General features: G+C 35.5%; 1 protein-coding gene across 2 annotated transcripts in view; it reads right to left on the bottom strand.

Annotated features, from left to right (window-relative positions):
- Positions 1 to 18,479, bottom strand: part of EPYC (epiphycan) — a 46,435-nt gene extending 27,956 nt beyond the window's left edge. Inside the window, exon 1 of one of the 2 annotated variants that reach the window (XM_083819866.1) lies at positions 18,329 to 18,479. In XM_083819866.1, the coding sequence (XP_083675992.1) occupies positions 18,329 to 18,363 (35 nt within the window). In that variant the 5' untranslated portion in view covers positions 18,364 to 18,479. Of the gene's footprint in view, positions 1 to 6,772; positions 6,940 to 18,328 lie in introns of those variants that run through there. The other variant, XM_083819867.1, reaches the window with a different exon arrangement.
- Between the last annotated feature and the right edge of the window lie 860 nt (positions 18,480 to 19,339).

The raw sequence follows: 19,339 nt of genomic DNA, 5'->3' as shown, positions 1-19,339 counted from the left end.
GACAAAAGTACAGATCTTTAGTCTGTTACTTCAATTCTGACAAAATCTTTTGCTGATTTTAAACAAGGAGGGAAAGATATTGTCCAGCTTTGGAAAGAGAGACACAAGAGTCCCAGAATGAGTCATTCGATTGCTTCTACTTAGTACCTGACAGACACTTCTGGTATGAAACAATAGAGTAAGAGCAGTCAACGAAGATGTTTATGTACCTTCATATAAAACAATTGTATTAAATTGAAAGGCCACCTTATTTTGGGCCAGGGACTAGTCTACATACAGGAGGGGAATTACATGAGTGCTCACAATGACAGTAACTTCAACTGCATAGGATACACAGTCTCTCAAAAAGACATATTGGTTTTCCCTTGCCTCTTCCATGATCATCTTCTGTGATCAGAAGTGCATCAGCCACATGAACAAATCTGGGTCACTTGCATTATGTGGTAAGTACATGCTTGGTTATGTCAAGGGAGACATTTGTGTTTTACTCATGTGTGGAAGGTCCATAGACATTAATTTCACAGAATACGCTATGTCAAGTGACCAAAAGGCAGGTAACATTAGCATGTTAACATTAGCACTAGATTGCTAACATTAACATTAGTATAAGGAAGGGACCGTATGGCCCTTACAAAAGAAAGCAGAAAAAAAAAAAAGAAAAAAGAAAAAAAAAATCAGGTTGAATTGATGTTAAGCACTGGGTCTACGACAAAGTCTATAGGGTAGCCAAGCAAAGGCAAGAGCCATCTTTTCTGAATAAAGTTACAAGTATGTCACCTCAGTGGATATGGAAAACATTAGTCTTAAACTTTAAAATTGATCTCTTTGGCAGATTCTTTGTATATTTAAACCTATACAGTTTCTTCTTAAAAACAAAAACAAAAACAAAAACACCACAAATTTGCATTATTTCCCTAAAAGTTCTGTCTAATATGTAGCTTATTTTTCATATACTAGAAGAGAAGTAATGATTGAAGTAATAAAATATTACACAGTGTATCACTTTAGTTACTGATTTATATATTAAATTTTATTTTTGAACTTCTCATTCTTTTTAAAAAGGCTGTAAACTGTTACATATTTATGGCAGGTTTCAGATTATTTGGTAGCACATAAAGGGTACCCTTTATTAATAAAATGCCCCCAGTGATTGCTTGTTCTCTTTAATTTCTTTATAGAGAAGAGACCATAAAGTTGGTGTAATTCCTTCTACATACACTCCAGATTATTTGGAAAGACAGCTATTATTGTGAACTTAAAAAAATATATTTTAAAATTTATAATATGATTTCTCAACCAACGCCCTCTAACCTGCTTATATATACCTCAACAAAATCCAATTGGACAGGTTTTAATTTTCTAAATGAAAGTAGTATTTGGCACTACATTTTGTTTCCACTGAGTGTTCATGAAGAATTTTACTAAGGTGCATACTGTACTAGACAGTCTGCTTCATGTCCAAACAAATGTTTTCCTCAGCTTGTTCTTGGTATATGACATTTTTATTTGCTGAATATTTGTTTGTTGTTTATATCCCAATTCTAAATATGTGGTCAGAATTATATATATCAAAGGGAGACCACAGCATGAAATCCTGGAATCATTGAAGCTAGCTGCAATCAAAGGCAGAGCTAAAATTCAGCCCAGTTTCTTTTTGAGTGTTCACTTCTGACATTTTGAACACCCTGTCTGTCCTTTTTGTTTGTTTGTTCCAAAGGCATAGGGGGAGGATGGAGAGGTAGGAAGCTGTTTTGACACATCCTTTGTCTATCTCAGTATCACTTGAATTTCATGAATTGCTGGATTGTGGAACCTCATTCACCCTAGGACCCGGGGAAAAGGAGTGCATCATATGAACCTCACTGGGACTAGGGAACAAAGGCTGGAGCACAGAAAAACAAATGTCTCAGAGAGAAGTAGAAAGGAAGGAAATCATGTGTCTGCAGAAGGGATTAGCATTTCCATTTTGCTCATCAAAGTTAAACAGAGTACAAAAGAAGGATTTAGAGTGCTCCAACTGTTTCATCCCTTGTGGAAATCACCATAAACATGAGGGAAAATAGAGGTAAACATAAAATGTAAGATAGCTACAATTGTTTTTGCTAGTAAAGTCCTGTTTAGTTTTAATTATTTCTGCATAAACAGTGAATGCAGGAAAGTAAATAGCTTTTTAATGAGTCATAGATACAACTAAATACCCATTACATATGTATCAACTTAAATGCATTATTTCTCACTTCAGTATTCCTGATCTTTGGTCAAAATTTGATTCAAATTTTCTTTCAACTTACATGCTCTATGGAAGTTGCTATTCTCTTCCTTTGAAGTTACTTTTATTGTCATCTCTTAATTCTGTGGTTGATGTAGGCAGATTAAAGTGTCAGATCATGTAGTATAAGAACCTTCTTCCTGTCATTCAAACATTAATTTTCACTATTTTGTACAGCCTGTCCTGTTGTTTTTTTCTTTTTTTTTTTTTTATTTCCCCCTTTTTACATAACTTCCATAAAAATAAAAATATCTTGTCTATTTAAAAGTTGTCACATGTATACCAGATATGGCTAGCATTGATTGTTATTAGTTATGTCTCTGAATATTTTCATGCAGTCTAGTCTGCCAAACTATGATGCTTTTCTAAATGAGAACCCAGAATATTGTTTTATTGCACATGTAAAGATCATATCTATTCAGACCTAGAATTTCCTAGTTATAAACAGGCTTTAACAGGGACTATGCACATTTACTGTAAAATTAAACACTAAATCCATAGTTACAATGACAGGAATGAATGGTTCACACTTTTCTTTTGGAAAGGATGATTTAGAACTTGCAATATCTAATTCCAAAATCATTAAATGTTCTTGCAAACTATAAGCATGATCTAAAACCTATTAGCTTTCATCATCTTTAATTCATCTTGCTTGCATTACTCTCCTGTACAATTCAAAGATTATCCTTAATTCCATTTCCAATTTTACCCTTTTGACATTTGTTTGTATAATTAGCCCATAAATTAAATCCATCACAATGTGCTATTCCATCTTTCTGTATGCTATAATTTTTCAAGGAGATGAAAAGCTTGTCAGATTATTACTGTATATTATATATGAATAAACCATATGATTAGCTTAGAAAAGCACTTAGAAATCAGAGAACTCTGATTATTCAAACTCAGCCAAAGCAGGTCTGAAATAACCTTTATGATAAATTATGTACCTTGCACTTCTTCCACTTATTTGACTCACAAGTCTCAAGATAATATATGTTTTTTCAGGATATTTAATAATTTGAGCTTGGACACAACTGGCTAGTAATGCTGAAATGCAATCTATATTGAGATTGGTGCTTAAGATAATTTTCTTCTGTGCACCATGGAAACTTTGAGAAGAGAGGTGGAGAGATGCATTTTCTGAAGACTGCTGGAGAAATCATAATGGGTCTTCTTTTTTATTATTTTTTACCTGTTACTAATCTCTTTGTGCTTTTGAAATTATTTAGGTGACGACAAAAGTGCTTGTTGTGCTTAGTTTCTCTATCAGTTACATGTAAGCACACAGACATATGCAGGGTATACCGTAGTTCACTAATGAAAACAGTCTCAGGAATGCCTGCTGAACCCAAAGGCTGGAGTCAGAGCTTCAGACTGACATACTTGGGTTATATTCCATTCACATTAGATAGACTGCCATTCTTCTAAAACCAAACTTACAGTTTGCTCTTTAAGAGGTATAATTTTCATCAGTTTTGAGGAGGGGTTGGGAAAGGAATCTCTGTTCTTTCTTTAATCATAGCTGAACATAAGATAGCACTGCTGAGTATGCAAGCATGTGGTGTAGCAGAATGGTTTTTATTAACATCCAAGCTATTGTCTGCTATTCCAGCCCAGCCTGTGGACTGGTGGTGTTAGACCCTTTCAGGAAAAGTCTGTTCCTGGCCACAGAGATGGAAAACTTTAGAATGTTTTTGCTTGGCTAAACAAGTACAGTTCAGAGTTGGGTTATCATATTTATCACTAAAAGATGCATAATGTTTTGCTTGGGATGGAAAAATAAACCAGAAACAAGGCTCAATAAGAGAGAGATTTGGATTTCAGTAGAGAAGAGGCTTTGTATTATGTATTTGTATTATGTATTATATGTTGATTTACCATTTATTCAAAAGAAATGGCAAAAACTACCATACTGTACTTAAGTAATGTATAAAGATTGTAAAAGATTTTATGTAGCAGAATGGGTGTCATATTGTCCTCAATATCCTGAGCAAATTTGAAATTGAGAACATTGAATTAAAGTGTTTTCCCCTGATTAGCATAAATTTAACCCCTTTTCCTATGACATTTGAATATGAAATTGTAAATATGCTTCTAAAATATTCAAAAAATGCTTGAAAGTAGAATAGAATGATTGTTTGCATTTGAATGCAGTTATGTAACTCTATGCTTGTAACATGAAAATAATCTCTGCTTTCACTGAATTTGCTGGAAAATGCATGAGTATTAATTACTTGTAGTATCTCAAATTTTACATCAGAACAATTCACTAGCAAGTAAGTCCTGTGTATAGTCATATAATAAAATATAATTACTCTAACTTGCAGAACATAACTTAGGGATTAAAAAAGCAATGTATAAACCAGTCATGACTGTACTATGCTCAGGCACCAGTGTGTCAGCCATGCAGATGACGTCCATGTTATCATAATCTCAGCTGCATACTTCAATGGCATTTTTGCATTTTGTTTCCTTTTAATTGCTTCTTCTAGTAGTCACCTAGCTAGAGGCTCTGATGTCATCAATCTCAGGGGAAGCTCTACTGACATTAACATCCATTGCTCCAGTCTGGTATTTGGGAAATACATTCATTCACTTATTCTCTTATGGAAACAAGGGCTGAACAAAAGACTGTCTTCCCTTGGAAGAAGAAAATGGTGGGGGAAAAAAAAAAAGTTTATTATAGAGCTGGCACACAAAAATTGACACAGCTCCCTTTTTCTCCCCCAACTATCAGATATACACAAAAAATAAACAACAACAACAACAAATATTTTAGTTTTAAAAGTTATTTTTTTAAGTTATTCTAAAAGCCAGAAATAATATATGGATAATATTTTAGTATTTTTCATAGGATTTCATAAAATGTTAAAATTATGACCTTACTTGTAGACTTTTTAAAAACATGCAGGCCAGAATGACAGATTTTCTTTCTAATGAATTTGATAATTTAATTGAAGTTTATCTACCTTGTAAACTACAGTTGCAAGTGATAGTTGAAAGTGACTGTAGAAAAACAGACTTGTCACTATTTCCAGAGCTGAGCTGATTTTCATCAGTTTTGATTACTGCCAGTTGACTGTCTACAATTTATTTTCTTCTCATTATTCTAACATTAAGGAAAGGATTTTGTTTGGTTGGTTCATTTTGAAATGACGTGTTTTCACGTAGTAGGTTTTTCAACTTTTTAACAAGTGTCTTTTTTTTTTCTTCTTCTTCTTTCTTTTTCCTAACTTTCTTTTTCCTTTTTTTAGGAGTTTTAGGCAGTCTGTAGAGAAAGGGAAGAGTTTCCCCTCCATGGTCCCTGGGATGGCCCACAGCACCAGGAAGAGGGAACAGGGGAAGCAAGGGGATACACCAGCTTTAGTAGCCCTCCTTACAGCTCTCCCTAGCAAATGACAGTATTCACAGGTTGGTTTGTGGACAGAGACAAGACCATCCTGATTGACAGATGTGTGCAGGTGGCTTGAGTGACACAATGGATATATCCACACCTGCATTACATCATTTGATGGGGGACTGACCAGGCTGTAACCAAAGATGTATTTCCTCATAGAGCTTCAGAAAAACCATGGGTCCTGCTTGATGATCCGCTCAGACTATAGCAAAGAGTTGCAGGTTCTCATCTGCTTTTGGGTACCTGGTCCCAGCTGACAGCAGCCAGGCGGCTGGGTTGAGAGGTACAGGAGGAGACATGGCAGTGGCCAGTGGGGAGCATGGGAGGTGGATGCTGTGGCTGGGAGTGCAGGTCAGAAGCAACTGAGCCGACTGTGCAAAATGAGACAGACATAGCCAGGCTGTGATGCGGTTAGCCACAGCCTGACTCCAGGACCTCTGGCACTGCAAATGAGAGACGCACCACCCTTCAGCCAATATTTCTGTTTATTTGTTTTTTTAATTTCTGTTTTAAACTGTTTGTTTTCTGAGCAGACTTGGGAACATGTCCTGTGAGACACTAATGCACAAAGAATGTGAGAATTTAGTGTATCACACAAGATTTTTCTCATAGACTCTAAGGAAAATATTAATTTTCTTTAGCTGTTAGAATTAGCATGGGGATTTATCAATTATCTGCAAAATAATGTAGCTGTAAACAAGAAGAAATATGTTAGTCAGACCTCTGTTTCTATTAATTAAATATTTGGAAGACATCTTAAAAATATATTTGCAGAAATATCAGCCCAGATAACAGTTCAGCAAAAGTGCAGATTTCTATTAGCATGGCAGTAAAAGAAACTAATATTGGTTGAAGACTGACTTTTGAATTTCTCTATCATTTTAAAGGTCAGGTATTAGTCATATGTTTAAAGGCAAATATTCCTTCCACCCCCCCCCCAAAAAAAAATAAAAAAAACCCCACACACTACATTAATATTTTTGGTTATTTTTTGGTTGAACAGATGTATGAAAACATGGCTTTTCACTTTCTATTTGAAACGTATGTGGCATTTTCCAAAAGTCTATTTTGATTTATGCGCCACACAGAGATTCTTACAGACTTACCCATGCACATATGGGATCCCAGTAGCTTGACAGAACTTCAAGTTTGTGCAATCAAAAGTCTTTTAGAAGTTTGATTTACAGGATTGTCTTTTTAGGGGCTTTTGTTTGTTTGTTTTGTTTCATTGCATGCACAACGTGTCATTGACTCTCATTGCTTAAAATTAAACTTCAATCAGTAGTTGCTCAGCCCACCATCTGCAACAAGTTACCATGTGGTCTTAGCTGCATGAGCTCTGTCATCTCTGTGTTACCATTAACAGAAGCAGGATCCAGATTAACTGATGAATGACCTTTTATCTAGCATAACCAACACAGCTAAAATTCAGGAATTTTAGTACTGTCTTTTGTCTAAAAGAGACAAACCTGAACTTAAGCAACACATCTAAGCAAGTGTGCCAAGTGTTGGGAAAATGCACAAGCTCTGGATTAGACATGGAAGGGGAAAGAAATAATTTAGGGTTCAAAGTAACTGCAGAGGTAGTGGCTCTCAGTGCTGTTTCAAGATTAGTAATGTTCTGTTTTCACAAAAAGCTGTGCTGATGAATGCGTAAAGGAATCATTCATGGGGAAGTTTCAGCTTGTGCAAGTTTCCTGAAGTCAGGAAACCCAGATTAATCCAGATTCATCCAGCTTTAGACCGAGGGAATTATTCCAACTCTGGTGCAGAGGAAAATTCTCCATGCAAACACAAGGGAAACAGTGTTAAATTTCATTGTACAAATTGTGCTTTCTTTCTGTTTCTGTCCTTTGATGAGCAATGTGGTGATTACAGTGCTGTTTGCCCAGATGCCCACAGCTATTTTGCTGATTCTTTTTGGTAGTCAGAGGATTCACTGTAAATAACTAGGGAAAAAAAAAAAAAAAAAAGCTAGCACCACAGCAAATGAGCCTACATAAGCCATGTTTAAATTCAGGTGGAAACGTCAAAGTTTTCTAACTGTAAGAGAAACAGGTTATGAAGGAACTGTCCAGTGAAACACAAGATAATAATCTTTCCTAGTTTTTAGCATAGAATCACAGAAATATACGAATTCAATCATGTGATAGCAAGTAGCTGAGGCTTTTGGTTCAAATAAATTAGCCCTACCTGAAGATCAGAATCTTGAATTTTATCAACTAGGAAAAGGGAGTCAGTAAAAATAATCAAATATAGTGTGATGTATTCAAAATGATAGGCAAGGAAGGTGATTTGAAACTCTAGATTTTTACTGTATGAGGACATGCAAATGACCATGTGTGTCAAGAGACAGAAGGGAGAAAAAAAAAATAAATCTGTCAGGGAGACCAGAAGGAAGATATTCTAATAAGGAGCTTTACAAAGATCCTTACACAATTTATGCATAAGAGTAATAGTTCAAGAAACATAGGAAATAATATGGCATGCCAGAGTTCAAGAAGCATTTGGACAACACTCTCAGACACATGATATGATTTTTTGGGTGGTCCTTTGGGGACCCAGGAGTTGGACTCGATGATCCTTGTGGGTCCATTCCAACTTGGATATTCTATGATTCTATGATTCCATGATATAGTGACAAAATTCAGATCACAGCAGGAGAAAGGAGGGGCCCTAAAAAAGAATGGGGAGAAGTGAACAGCAGGAAGGAGCAAGTTTATATAGCACAGTGGAGAATTACAAAAGGAATATAAAAAGTTCCATATTTTTCCATTTCAAATTGAGATTTCTTTAATGCAGTCTTCAGTAGAAGGTCGGGGAATTCTCACCACAGAGGTTAAAGACCTCTGTGTGAACAAATTGATTTATTTAATGAAAAAAGAGCAATGGGAGATTGGCAGGACATAGAAGAGACTGAGAGAAGCACTAAAACCTGCTGAAGAATGACATGAGATGTAAGAGGAGTCCCAGGAATGGATGGAGTCGCTAAAGACCAGAAATGAGATGATGAGCCACCAGTTGTTCATTTTCTGTGAGCAACTAGAATTTTAAGTTACTATCTGTTATGTAGATATGTACATCTCATCTGTAATCTATAACATTCATAGTTTATGGCTTCTCCTTAGTAAAACCTGAAGGACACAGCCTTAGCTGGTGAAAGTCAACAGATTATCACATCAGAGTGCAGATTAAATGAGATTTGGGACTTGAACATTTTATGGCAGTTCAATTATAATACCTAATAGACAAGAATCTTATACCAAAACTAAATATAAATTAAAACACAACACCATGAGACTTGTAACACTCCAGCACTAAACCAAAGACAGCTCTGAGGTAAATCATTTAAAGACAGTGGTGAGTTTGGTCTGTTGGAGAAAGTCTTTGTTTTCATTTACACCTCTGAAAGACCATTAACAAAGGCAGATTTTGGCCCGCATGCTACTTTAAACAGACCATGAGAGTAGTAAAAAACCAGACATTTCTGTCATTAAAAAGAGTCCTGCTGAGGGGGCCAGTCTGTTTAGATTGCTACTGTGCAGTGCCAGTGACTGTCACTATACCAGCTGCTTGTGAGAAAAGTTTGCTCCTGTAGGACTTTCTGTGACAGAGTTTGAACTATTTTCATTTAAATAACTTTGGGCACTATGTCTGCAACTTTGAATAAAGATAATAAAAGGGAACAGAGGAGAAATCCATAATATATTATCTGAAAAGAAAAATAACCAAAAGCAACAAAAACCCCTTTCCTTTTGGCACTGTTTTTTTTTTTTTTTTCTCTTTTACTCCATGAAACATGAGAACTTTTATTATATAAAACTGCTTTCTTGTGCTTTTTCCTTTAGGCTTGCCAACAAGGGATGATGATTTAATTCTTTCCAGATATTCAGTTGATTTAATATAATTTCCTTCATGTGGAACAGAACAGGGTAAATGGGCATTGGTCCTAGAATATTTATTCTTTTTCACAAATCCATAAGGGTACATTTAATAGAATCACAACATATTTTTGGCATTCAATTATTGCACTAATTACATGGTGTTTGATTATAAGACTGTCTAGTGAAGATCATATAGAGTTTGTACTGTGTGCATAAACCTGGATTTTTTCTTTGTTTTAATGGAGAGTGATGTATGCTTGAATTGAAAATGCTATTTAAAACAGACATATTTGAATAACAAACCCCTTTGCCCAGGTTCTTGAGACACAGCTGTTACTATTGCAAACCCAGAAGCTTTCATGTACCTCATTTTCATTTCATTTCTCTTGGATTATTCCAGGAATAGCTTGAAGCATTGATTATAGTTTAAAGCTGCTGCTTTTTTTTTTTTTTTTTTTTCTCTAAGTAGAACCAGTTTGATGAAAACCTCCATTTCATAATATCTTTTACTCATTTTTGTTCCTTTTCCTCAACAGTTTGTCTTATATGTATGCAGTTTGTGTACTAGACATATAGTTAATTAGATAACGACATACTGAAATGAGCATATGCATATCTCAATTATGTGCTACTGACACAAAGAACAACCCTACCACTGTAGGATTCTGGCAGTAAGATTTGTAGATGGTAAGAGAGAATGCATGATCCAGAACATTTTTTTTTCCCCTTAATTAGATTAAGTATTGAAATAAAAATGCTGTTGCATTAAGGCAGAGCCAAAAAGTAATACCGTGGGTAGAGAGAGGTTTGATATGAGATCTGACGAGTCCATTCCTCTCAATTTTTCACTCCTGTTTGACACTGAAATTCAGTAAAGTTGTAGATATTGCTAAAGGAGAAAGGGACCTAGGGAAATTCACATGATTTTCCTTTTATCCCTTTATTTTCCCTTCATGCTTTAATAAGAGCCCATAAGGTCATGCTCACTGTCTGGGAATGACTCCTTCACTGACTTCATAGTCCAGGGTGACAGAACAGATGACTTTTGTTGCTATTGCTGTTTTGGCCATTTCACAGCAGTGCTGTTCTCACTGTACATCTGTTGACTGAAATCTATTTGATACCAAACTCCATCTATCCATGTAACAAGCAATTCACTTTTAGATTCCTGAAACCCTAAAAGATGTTAGAACATATGTTTATTGACTGTTAATAAATAAATAAATAAATAAAGCCTGAAAAATGTTTATCAGGAAAGCTAACCAGTCCTCTAGTGAAAATAAATATATAAATAAATAAATAAATCTATGAGAGAGATTTCTGATATTCTGCAATCTAAATTTCATTTTGAATTTGATCCATATTAATCAAGCTTAACTACCCAATTATTTGCTTTTCATGAATAAGATAAATTTACAAAGCTATACCATTTACAAGAGTAGAGATGCCCCAAATTTTATCATTAACTAATGTTGCGACTGTACCTAGAACTTCTTTAGACATTTTTTGTGTAGCCATCCAACGTTGACTTTTCCCCTTCAACATGAAACTTTTTTTTTTGATATTCCTAGAAAAAAAATGAGGAGTTTTCCACTGCATGTTGTTAAGCAGAGACCAGCAAGAAGCAAAATGTTGTTTTAGAGCTTGTAGTACATCTGAGCCTTGATTCAGCACCTGAAAGCATTTAAAGGGCCAAAGCACTCCTATAAAAAACAACATTAGAGGGCCACTGAAAATTAGTAGACCGTGAATCTTGTATCAGCCAGTGTCTGAAACATAAGCTGATAAAATGAAGCACATGGAGAAGCATATGGTTTACAGGATAAGGGTTAAGCCTGAGAGCACTGCAGAGTTGATTTGCCAGCTGACATTGCTTCCTCCTGTGGTTTCCAACAAATCTTTAGCAAAATTCATAGTTGTGGCATATTACCATATTCCTTCTGGAATTCATTCTAAAAGGCAATTCCACATCAGCATGAAACAATACACAGAATATAGTAATGCATGATCTGAAGAAAGCTCAGGGGTGCCATTTGCAAATCGGCACAGTTTCTTTGTGTTTGGACAGGGCTCGAATGTTGGATTACATATTAGTCACAGAACTTTAGACATTATTGCAAGCATGAAACACTGTTACGGAAAGCTATTGCTCTCTTGCCAATTCCTAAAAGAAGTAAAGATAGACTACACTGAGACATTGTGAATCTCAGGTTTTAGGAAAGACCACAGAACCACTACGGAAGTCCTTGTGGAGAAGAAGCTTCCAAGCTTCCAGGCTCTTGGTTGTCATTCCAGAAAGCATCTGAGCTCTTTGTGCCTCCTTCCCCCTTTTTTATTTTTATTTTTATGCAAAGTGGATGCCCAAGTTGGCATCTCTCAAGCTTCTTTCTGTTCCAAATAATCTTATTTTCCTTCTCACTCTGTTGCTCTCCTTCTCTCAAACACCCTCTCTTCTTTTCCTTCCGTAGTCTTCTTTTTCATTTCTCTCATCCACTCTCATCTAGTATTTGACTTTTTTTTTTTTCCTTTCCTTTCAAGTTGTGGTTATATTCTTACATACATAACAAATACAGTCGGCCATAACAAAAGCCTTTTCATATAACTGGGAGTACTAGTTATACTGCTACCAACTATGGTTGAAGTAACTGCACAGATTTTAGAGATCTCTAAGAATTATCCATAAACAGACAGCTTTTTTTCCACTACAATTTTTTTCTTCTACCAAAAGATTTTCTTTTTGTCATATTCTGCCATAAAGCCATCAAAAATAACTCACTTAAAATACTTGGTTTCAGTTCTTACTTCAGAGGAAGGCTTCCTGTACTTTAATTTATTTCTGTAATATACTAAATTCGGAGTTACCTTTACTTTCTTTTTGGGGAACTTTCCTAAAATCAGTGTAGGAATTCTGTAGAGCAAATGTATGCTATAGAAATTCATTTGAATGAGCTTCATCGTGCAACATCACATACATTTCTACTGTCAGTTTATGAACTTTTTGGGAAAGTGATATGTCACTTTGTATTTCCTCTTTAACTTATTTTCATTTCTGAAAATGGTTTCAGCTTTCAAAACAATTCTGCAGCTCTTTGCTCTGTTCTTACCACTGAAAGGGGACAGACAGAAGTTTTCTTATAAGAGATTTTGTTCAGAGGGCTTACTCTCTTGAAAGGCTAGGAATTTCCATTCCCAGCAAGCAAATAGACTGAGTTCACTAGCTCAGGTGATTCCCAGGTCATCATATATTTTGTTGAATTTCAAACCAATCTTAAAATTAAAATATGTCTCTCTACACATACACAAAGCAGGGACATAAATTTTATGTGTTTTCATTTTAATGGGATGAAAATATTGAATGTGAAATGTTGCTTCTAACATATTCACAGACAAGATTCATCTAAAACATTTCAAATTGTTTGTTAGTGATAAGATACACTTGCTCAAAGTTTATTTTCTTTTAAATAAGGCACATGAATTAACCAAAACTATTTTGGAAATTCTTTCTGAAATGATGAAAAAAGATAATGAAAACTGTAAAACTGTAAGAGCATTTGACATATTTCCCTTGAAAACAGTAACAGCTTTCAAAGAAGAGAGTTTTTTATTTTACTTATTATTTATTTATTTATTTATTTATTAACAAAGGGTGTTTACTTGAGCTTTCAGTGAGACTTATAATTGCTGGTCTGTGTCTGAGCTGTTATGTTTAAACAATTTCTGTAGACTTGGAAGAGTTGATTGATGATTATTTAGACCTGATCATAATGGTCAGTATGAAAAAAAAAATGCCACAAACTCACCCCTGGCCCATGACACTTCAGGCCATCAAGGAAGAGATGCAATATACAGATGGGCATATAGATGCATCATTGAGGGGTGGGCTTGACCATGGACACTATTGAACAGGTTATCCATGATTGTGAAACATGTTGCAATCAAGCAAGACAAGCAGTTAAAACCTTGCTGGTTTGAAGGAGAATGGCTGAAATATCAATATGGTGAGGCCTGGCAGATTGATTATATTACATCCCCACAAACATGCCAAAGCGAGTGCCTTGTGCTTACAATGGCGGAAACAATTGCCAGATGGCTGGAAACATATCCTGTGTCCCAAGCCACCACCCCAAACACTATCTGGCTCTTGAAAAACAAGTCTTATAGTGACATGACACCCCATAAAGAAATAAGTCAGGCAAGGGGACTCATTTCCAAAACAACCTCATAGACATTTGGACCGAAGATCATAGCATAGAGTGGGTATATCACATCCCTCATCATACATCAGCCTCTATGAAAATCAAACGATACAATGAGCTGTTAAAGACTACACTGAGAGCAATGGGTTCTGGGACATTCCAGCATTGGGATACACATTTGGCAAAGACCACCTGGTCAACACTAGGGAATCTGCCATTTGAGCTAGTCCCAACAAATCAAAAACCCTACATACAGTAAAAGGTGGTAAGCCTGCATAGTGCACAAAAAGAACGTGCTAGGAGAGACAGACTGGGTTATTCCTGTCTTGGAATCTGTGGGATTGCTTTTGCTCAAGGATCTGGATACACTTGCTGAGTACTGTGGAAGAATGGGGAATTGTGACGTGTACCTCAAGAGGATTTGATTTACTGGGTTAAACTACAATCTGGTTCAATCTGTGTGGGCAGCTCCTTGAAGGAAATATGAAACAGTGTGAGGCAATTACCTTAGAAGTATATTTGCTCTCCAAAGTGTATACAGCTTCCACCTAAATGTGACTGTTTGCTGATATTCATGTAGATGAGGTAGTGGAGTTGTCTACTAATTTCCTCTTCTTAACACATTAAGATCTACTGTAAAAGATAATGTATTTCCAGGAACAGCTCTGTATAACTGCTAACAGAAAGCACAATACATATACCAGGCTTTTCTTTTCTTTTCTTTTCTTTTCTTTTCTTTTCTTTTCTTTTCTTTTCTTTTCTTTTCTTTTCTTTTCTTTTCTTTTCTTTTCTTTTCTTTTCTTTTCTTTTCTTTTCTTTTCTTTTCTTTTCTTTTCTTTTCTTTTCTTTTCTTTTCTTTTCTCTTTTCTTTTCTTTTCTTTTCTTTTCTTTTCTTTTCTTTTCTTTTCTTTTCTTTTCTTTTCTTTTCTTTTCTTTTCTTTTCTTTTCTTTTCTTTTCTTTTCTTTTCTTTTCTTTTCTTTTCTTTTCTTTTCTTTTCTTTTCTTTTCTTTTCTTTTCTTTTCTTTTCTTTTCTTTTCTTTTCTTTTCTTTTCTTTTCTTTTCTTTTCTTTTCTTTTCTTTTCTTTTCTTTTCTTTTCTTTTCTTTTCTTTTCTTTTCTTTTCTTTTCTTTTCTTTTCTTTTCTTTTCTTTTCTTTTCTTTTCTTTTCTTTTCTTTTCTTTTCTTTTTTCTCTTTTCTTTTCTTTTTTCTCTTTTTTCTTTTTTCTTTTTTCTTTTTTCTTTTTTCTTTTTTCTTTTTTCTTTTTTCTTTTTTCTTTTTTCTTTTTTCTTTTTTCTTTTCTTTTCTATTTCTTTTCTATTTATTTTTTATTTGATAGAGTAGTTATAGAGGTGTAATGTGCCAAGCAGAATGTATCAGGTTGGCTTTTTAACTTTAGTATTAGGATCCTCCAAGCTCCTAGAGCTTGAGATAAATTATTATTTTTATTATTATTTTCATCATTGTTGTTTCTCTGCTAGACAGAGCTAATTGTTGTGTCTGCTTGTTTTTCACCTATACAAGTAATTACATGTACTTGTAAGTCTGACAGTTTGACCCAATTACATCTTTGTCTCTATCTGTCTTCCACTAGATTATTTTCTGCTCTGAGTGTGATAAAAGAGACTTCTTCTGTTAAATAAACTAATTTCTTGCCTTGATTTCTACCACTTGATTCAACTTATTCATAACCCTGAGCTGCTAGTCACCTTGGGCTCTTCAGACACAAGACCAACAGGTTGACATTCCTCCATGAGCCCAGCTTGCCCATGTTAGACACAGCCCAGTAGCAAGGGGACTTACTGTGCTCCATCCTTCATAATACCAGCACTGAGAAAAATCCCAGTATAGAGATAATATTAAACTTGGAATAAGGGGCTACCAAGGCTTCAGGAGGTAGGTGGAGGATCTCTGCTAAAGACAGTTATTATTCTTATCCATCACCTATGACAAGAGCACAAATTGTAAAGGAGATCTGCTTGGAGGAGGTAGCGGGCAACTAACTTGTATGCCTGAAGAACAGAAGCCCTTCTTGTGGGTACAACAACATTGTGACAGCTCGAGTAAGAAAGGTATAAGGTAATGTTAGGAAAACAAGGTCTCTTCACATTATTCTTTGTAATGTTTATAATGGACAGTCCACAGCAAGGAAGAGAGGGTATTTAACAGAAGAGTGAAGCAAAATATAGATACAGAAAAAACAGGCACCACAGGCAACCTTGAATCTTGGAAATACTCAGTTTCCAACACAGACATCTTGCACAAACATTGACATCAATGAAAGTTGAAACAGCACACAAAGGGGGATATGTATGCAGAGCTCACAGAAGTAGGAAAATATGGGCACGATTCTTATTAACACCTTGAGGAGAATAAGAAGCATGCATAATATTGCTGCTAGAAATCATTCTCAATGTTCTTTAACACCTGAAAAGTCTTTTATGGGATCTCAGACAAAAAGAAAATGTTAAAAATAACTATGGAAGAAAAAAAGAAAGCACAGAAATCCTGTCTAGAGAACAGATTTTTTTTTGCTTTCATTTGATTTGTTTGATGGTCAGACAAATAAAAAATGTTTATTTGACTAAGAATTAAACTTTTTCATCTTTTTTTTTTTTTCCTTGTTGAACTAAAAAATAAACCTCGCACCATGTTTTTGTGTTGTACTTTAAAATCAGTGTTTAGGAACTTGCATCAAATGAGATCAAATACAAAAATTACTAGCTTTTTAAAGGGTCCAAAACACTTTCATTCTCAGATAAAAACTTCACCAACAGCTTCTACTTTTGGCCAATAAGTCAGAGACAGGGGCTGTAGGGGTCCTGTGCCTGGCCCCTTTCTCAGACAAGGAATTTTAGGTGTATTCGAGCAGAGTAGCTCCTGCTTTTCATGCTGCTGGGCTGTGTCTAGAAGGGTTGCTATCATTCCTTTTCCATTGGTGTAGTTCCAGCTGTTAAAAAAAGCAAATGTTCAGATTCACAAAATAGTGAACCTCCTGTCTGGTAATCAAAACAGCCTCCTCAGAGAAAAAAATCTATACTCCAGTTCCTGGATTTGAACCTAGATCCTATAATACCATGAAGGCTATCCTCATTGCCAGTGTAGAGTTTCAGTGGATTATTTCAAGTCCTGAAACAAAGCAGAGAATCACAAGGAGATCAACCTTCTTGAGAATAAGCTTCCTAGTAGTAGTAGGAGTAGAATTTCAGACAAAGTCCAGGGTTTCATTACCTGGAGAAGGGCACTAACGTGCTATTTTAGTGTCTCAGTAGAGGATTATTGAGAAGCATGAGCACTGTTATATTTTTTCCTTGTGGTTGAAACTATTTGTGTATTTTTTATGAATTCACTAACAATCCAGAAAAACTGATAGAGCATTTTCATGAATAAATGCTTTATTGGAAAAGCCTGTTTTCACTGAGCTTTGCTGATTCCACATATGACTTTTATTGCCCCAGTCCCTAATTAGGAACAGATTTGTTTGTGGAAGATGTGATTCCAGTTTCTTCACAATTTTTCCTATAAAAGAAAAAGACTGGGGGGGAAAAAAGCCTTGGAAATGACATTTCCAGATATACTCTCTCTGCATGACAGCATCAGCCTGGGTCCGTGCACGTGTGTAGGAGGAGGTGTGAGTACTGTGAGCGGTAGGGCATGCTGCTCTGCAGTGGAACATGAGCAGCAGTCAAGAATGTGCTTCCCCTAGAGAAAAACAGATGTGACTGAGATGCCAGGAACCAGGGAAAATCAGAACAGCCACTACTGCAGCATGCATAAACATGTTTAACCTAAAAAACACTGAGGAAACAATACTGTATCTAGCTGATCAAGAGGCAGATGGGCTGGTCAAATATATGTGCTACAGAAAGCAAGACAAAAACAGCAAGAATATCCATGCTATTGGCAACAGTGCAAGGATGTGAGAAACAACTGTACTGATAAACTCTTAAAATTCATTGCAGTATAGATTTGTTTGAACTAGCACTGACAGAGCAAGCATAGAATATGCTTGCTTAGGATAGTAATGCTAACTGTACTAATAAGGAAGAAAGTAAATTAGCTAAGGCAGAATATTATGCAGATGGGGTTATAATGCTTCAGATGCTTGACCTGAAATGGCTACCAATGCTCCTGCGTATCATTACTCACACAGTGTGTTGCCATGTAGACTTACCCTTCCTGTTTAAAAGCATAAGTGATTCTGGGGAACGCAAAAAAAAAAAAAAAAAAAAAAACTTATGGAGGAGACTTTCAGAGAAGAGGAAGATATTTACTCACTGACTTCAACAATGCCAAAGATTCTTTGTCACACATTGCAGAAATGGGATATTAGTTCAACACCCAACATAGCAATTTATATGTTAGAGTAATAGAATTCCAGACAGATAATGTAACTAACTACAGTACAATATTAGGAAATATACCTTCTAGGCTGAAAAAACGAGAGCAAGTATATGTGGCAAAAGTTGGAAACCATCTGGGTGCAGCAAGGCACCCTGAATGCAGGGGTAACACTGGATATGTCTTGGAATTTGTAATCACAAACATGCAAATTAGCTTGCTAGTCATCTTCAAAAAATTTACCTCTTATTGCTTGTATTTCTTCCTTCAAGCTTCATACAAGCTTCTGTGGTCACTGGGATCTCTTCAGATGATTGTGGTTGTGATGTTTTTCATTAAAAATGACGAAGAAGAAAGTAGTAGCAAACTGCTTGGAATAGTGAGAAAGAAACAGAAAATGCTAGAGAAGTTTATGGAGCTGGTCAAATCATAGCTGTTTTATTTATTTATTTATTTATTTATTTATTTATTTATTTTTAACTATGCTGGCAGCATCTATAAAGGATTTTTATTTCCGCAGAGCCAGCTACATTAAAAAAAACATACAGGCTTTTGATAAATTCATCATGCAAACTTCAATCAAGTTGGCAGATATGTCAGAAATGTCTGGGTACTTCTCACTTCTTGAGCCTCTCACTTTTCTTTTATGCTTTTCTTTACAGTGCAACCATGCATACCCTGAGCTGAGGTGTTAGCACATCTGTGTTAACTGTCATCATTTCAAAATTAACTCATACCTAATATGCATTTCTGGCAAAGCACTAGGGATTTGTGGCTTGGTTAGCTATTGACCATAGCTGCAGTGTTATTAAGGTGACTTGACTTATTATACTTTACGCACCTCTTCTAAACATAGATGCTTCTTTACATGATAATCCATTCAAATCAGTTTGTAATGCACTCTGGTAATTAAGTGAAACAAATGTCAACTTTATGACGGCAGTTGTGGATTCATACTGGATAGATGAGTGGTCTGCTCCTCCCTCCTTGCAGTGGAAGAGGCTGCATTATTTTCTGAACCATAAAATATCAGTGGTAAGAGTTAGAGGATTAGGAAGAATTAACATCAGACTTGCAAGCACAATGATGCTTTTTACATTGTTTTAGAGATCCTCTTCATAGGGAAAAGGACAGTGTGTTTTACAGTTTCATTTATAGTCTTCTGGCATGACAGATGAATTAGATGAGGTGTGGCTGAAAGCCTACATCATTTAGTTCCCCGTTTCCTTTATATTGTTTGATTCATCTGTGATA

The sequence above is a fragment of the Anser anser genome (genome assembly GCF_964211835.1).
Source record: "Anser anser genome assembly, chromosome: 1".
Lineage (NCBI taxonomy): Eukaryota > Metazoa > Chordata > Aves > Anseriformes > Anatidae > Anser > Anser anser.
Note: the sequence above shows the minus strand (reverse complement) of the source record. Positions and strands in the feature narration are given on the sequence as shown.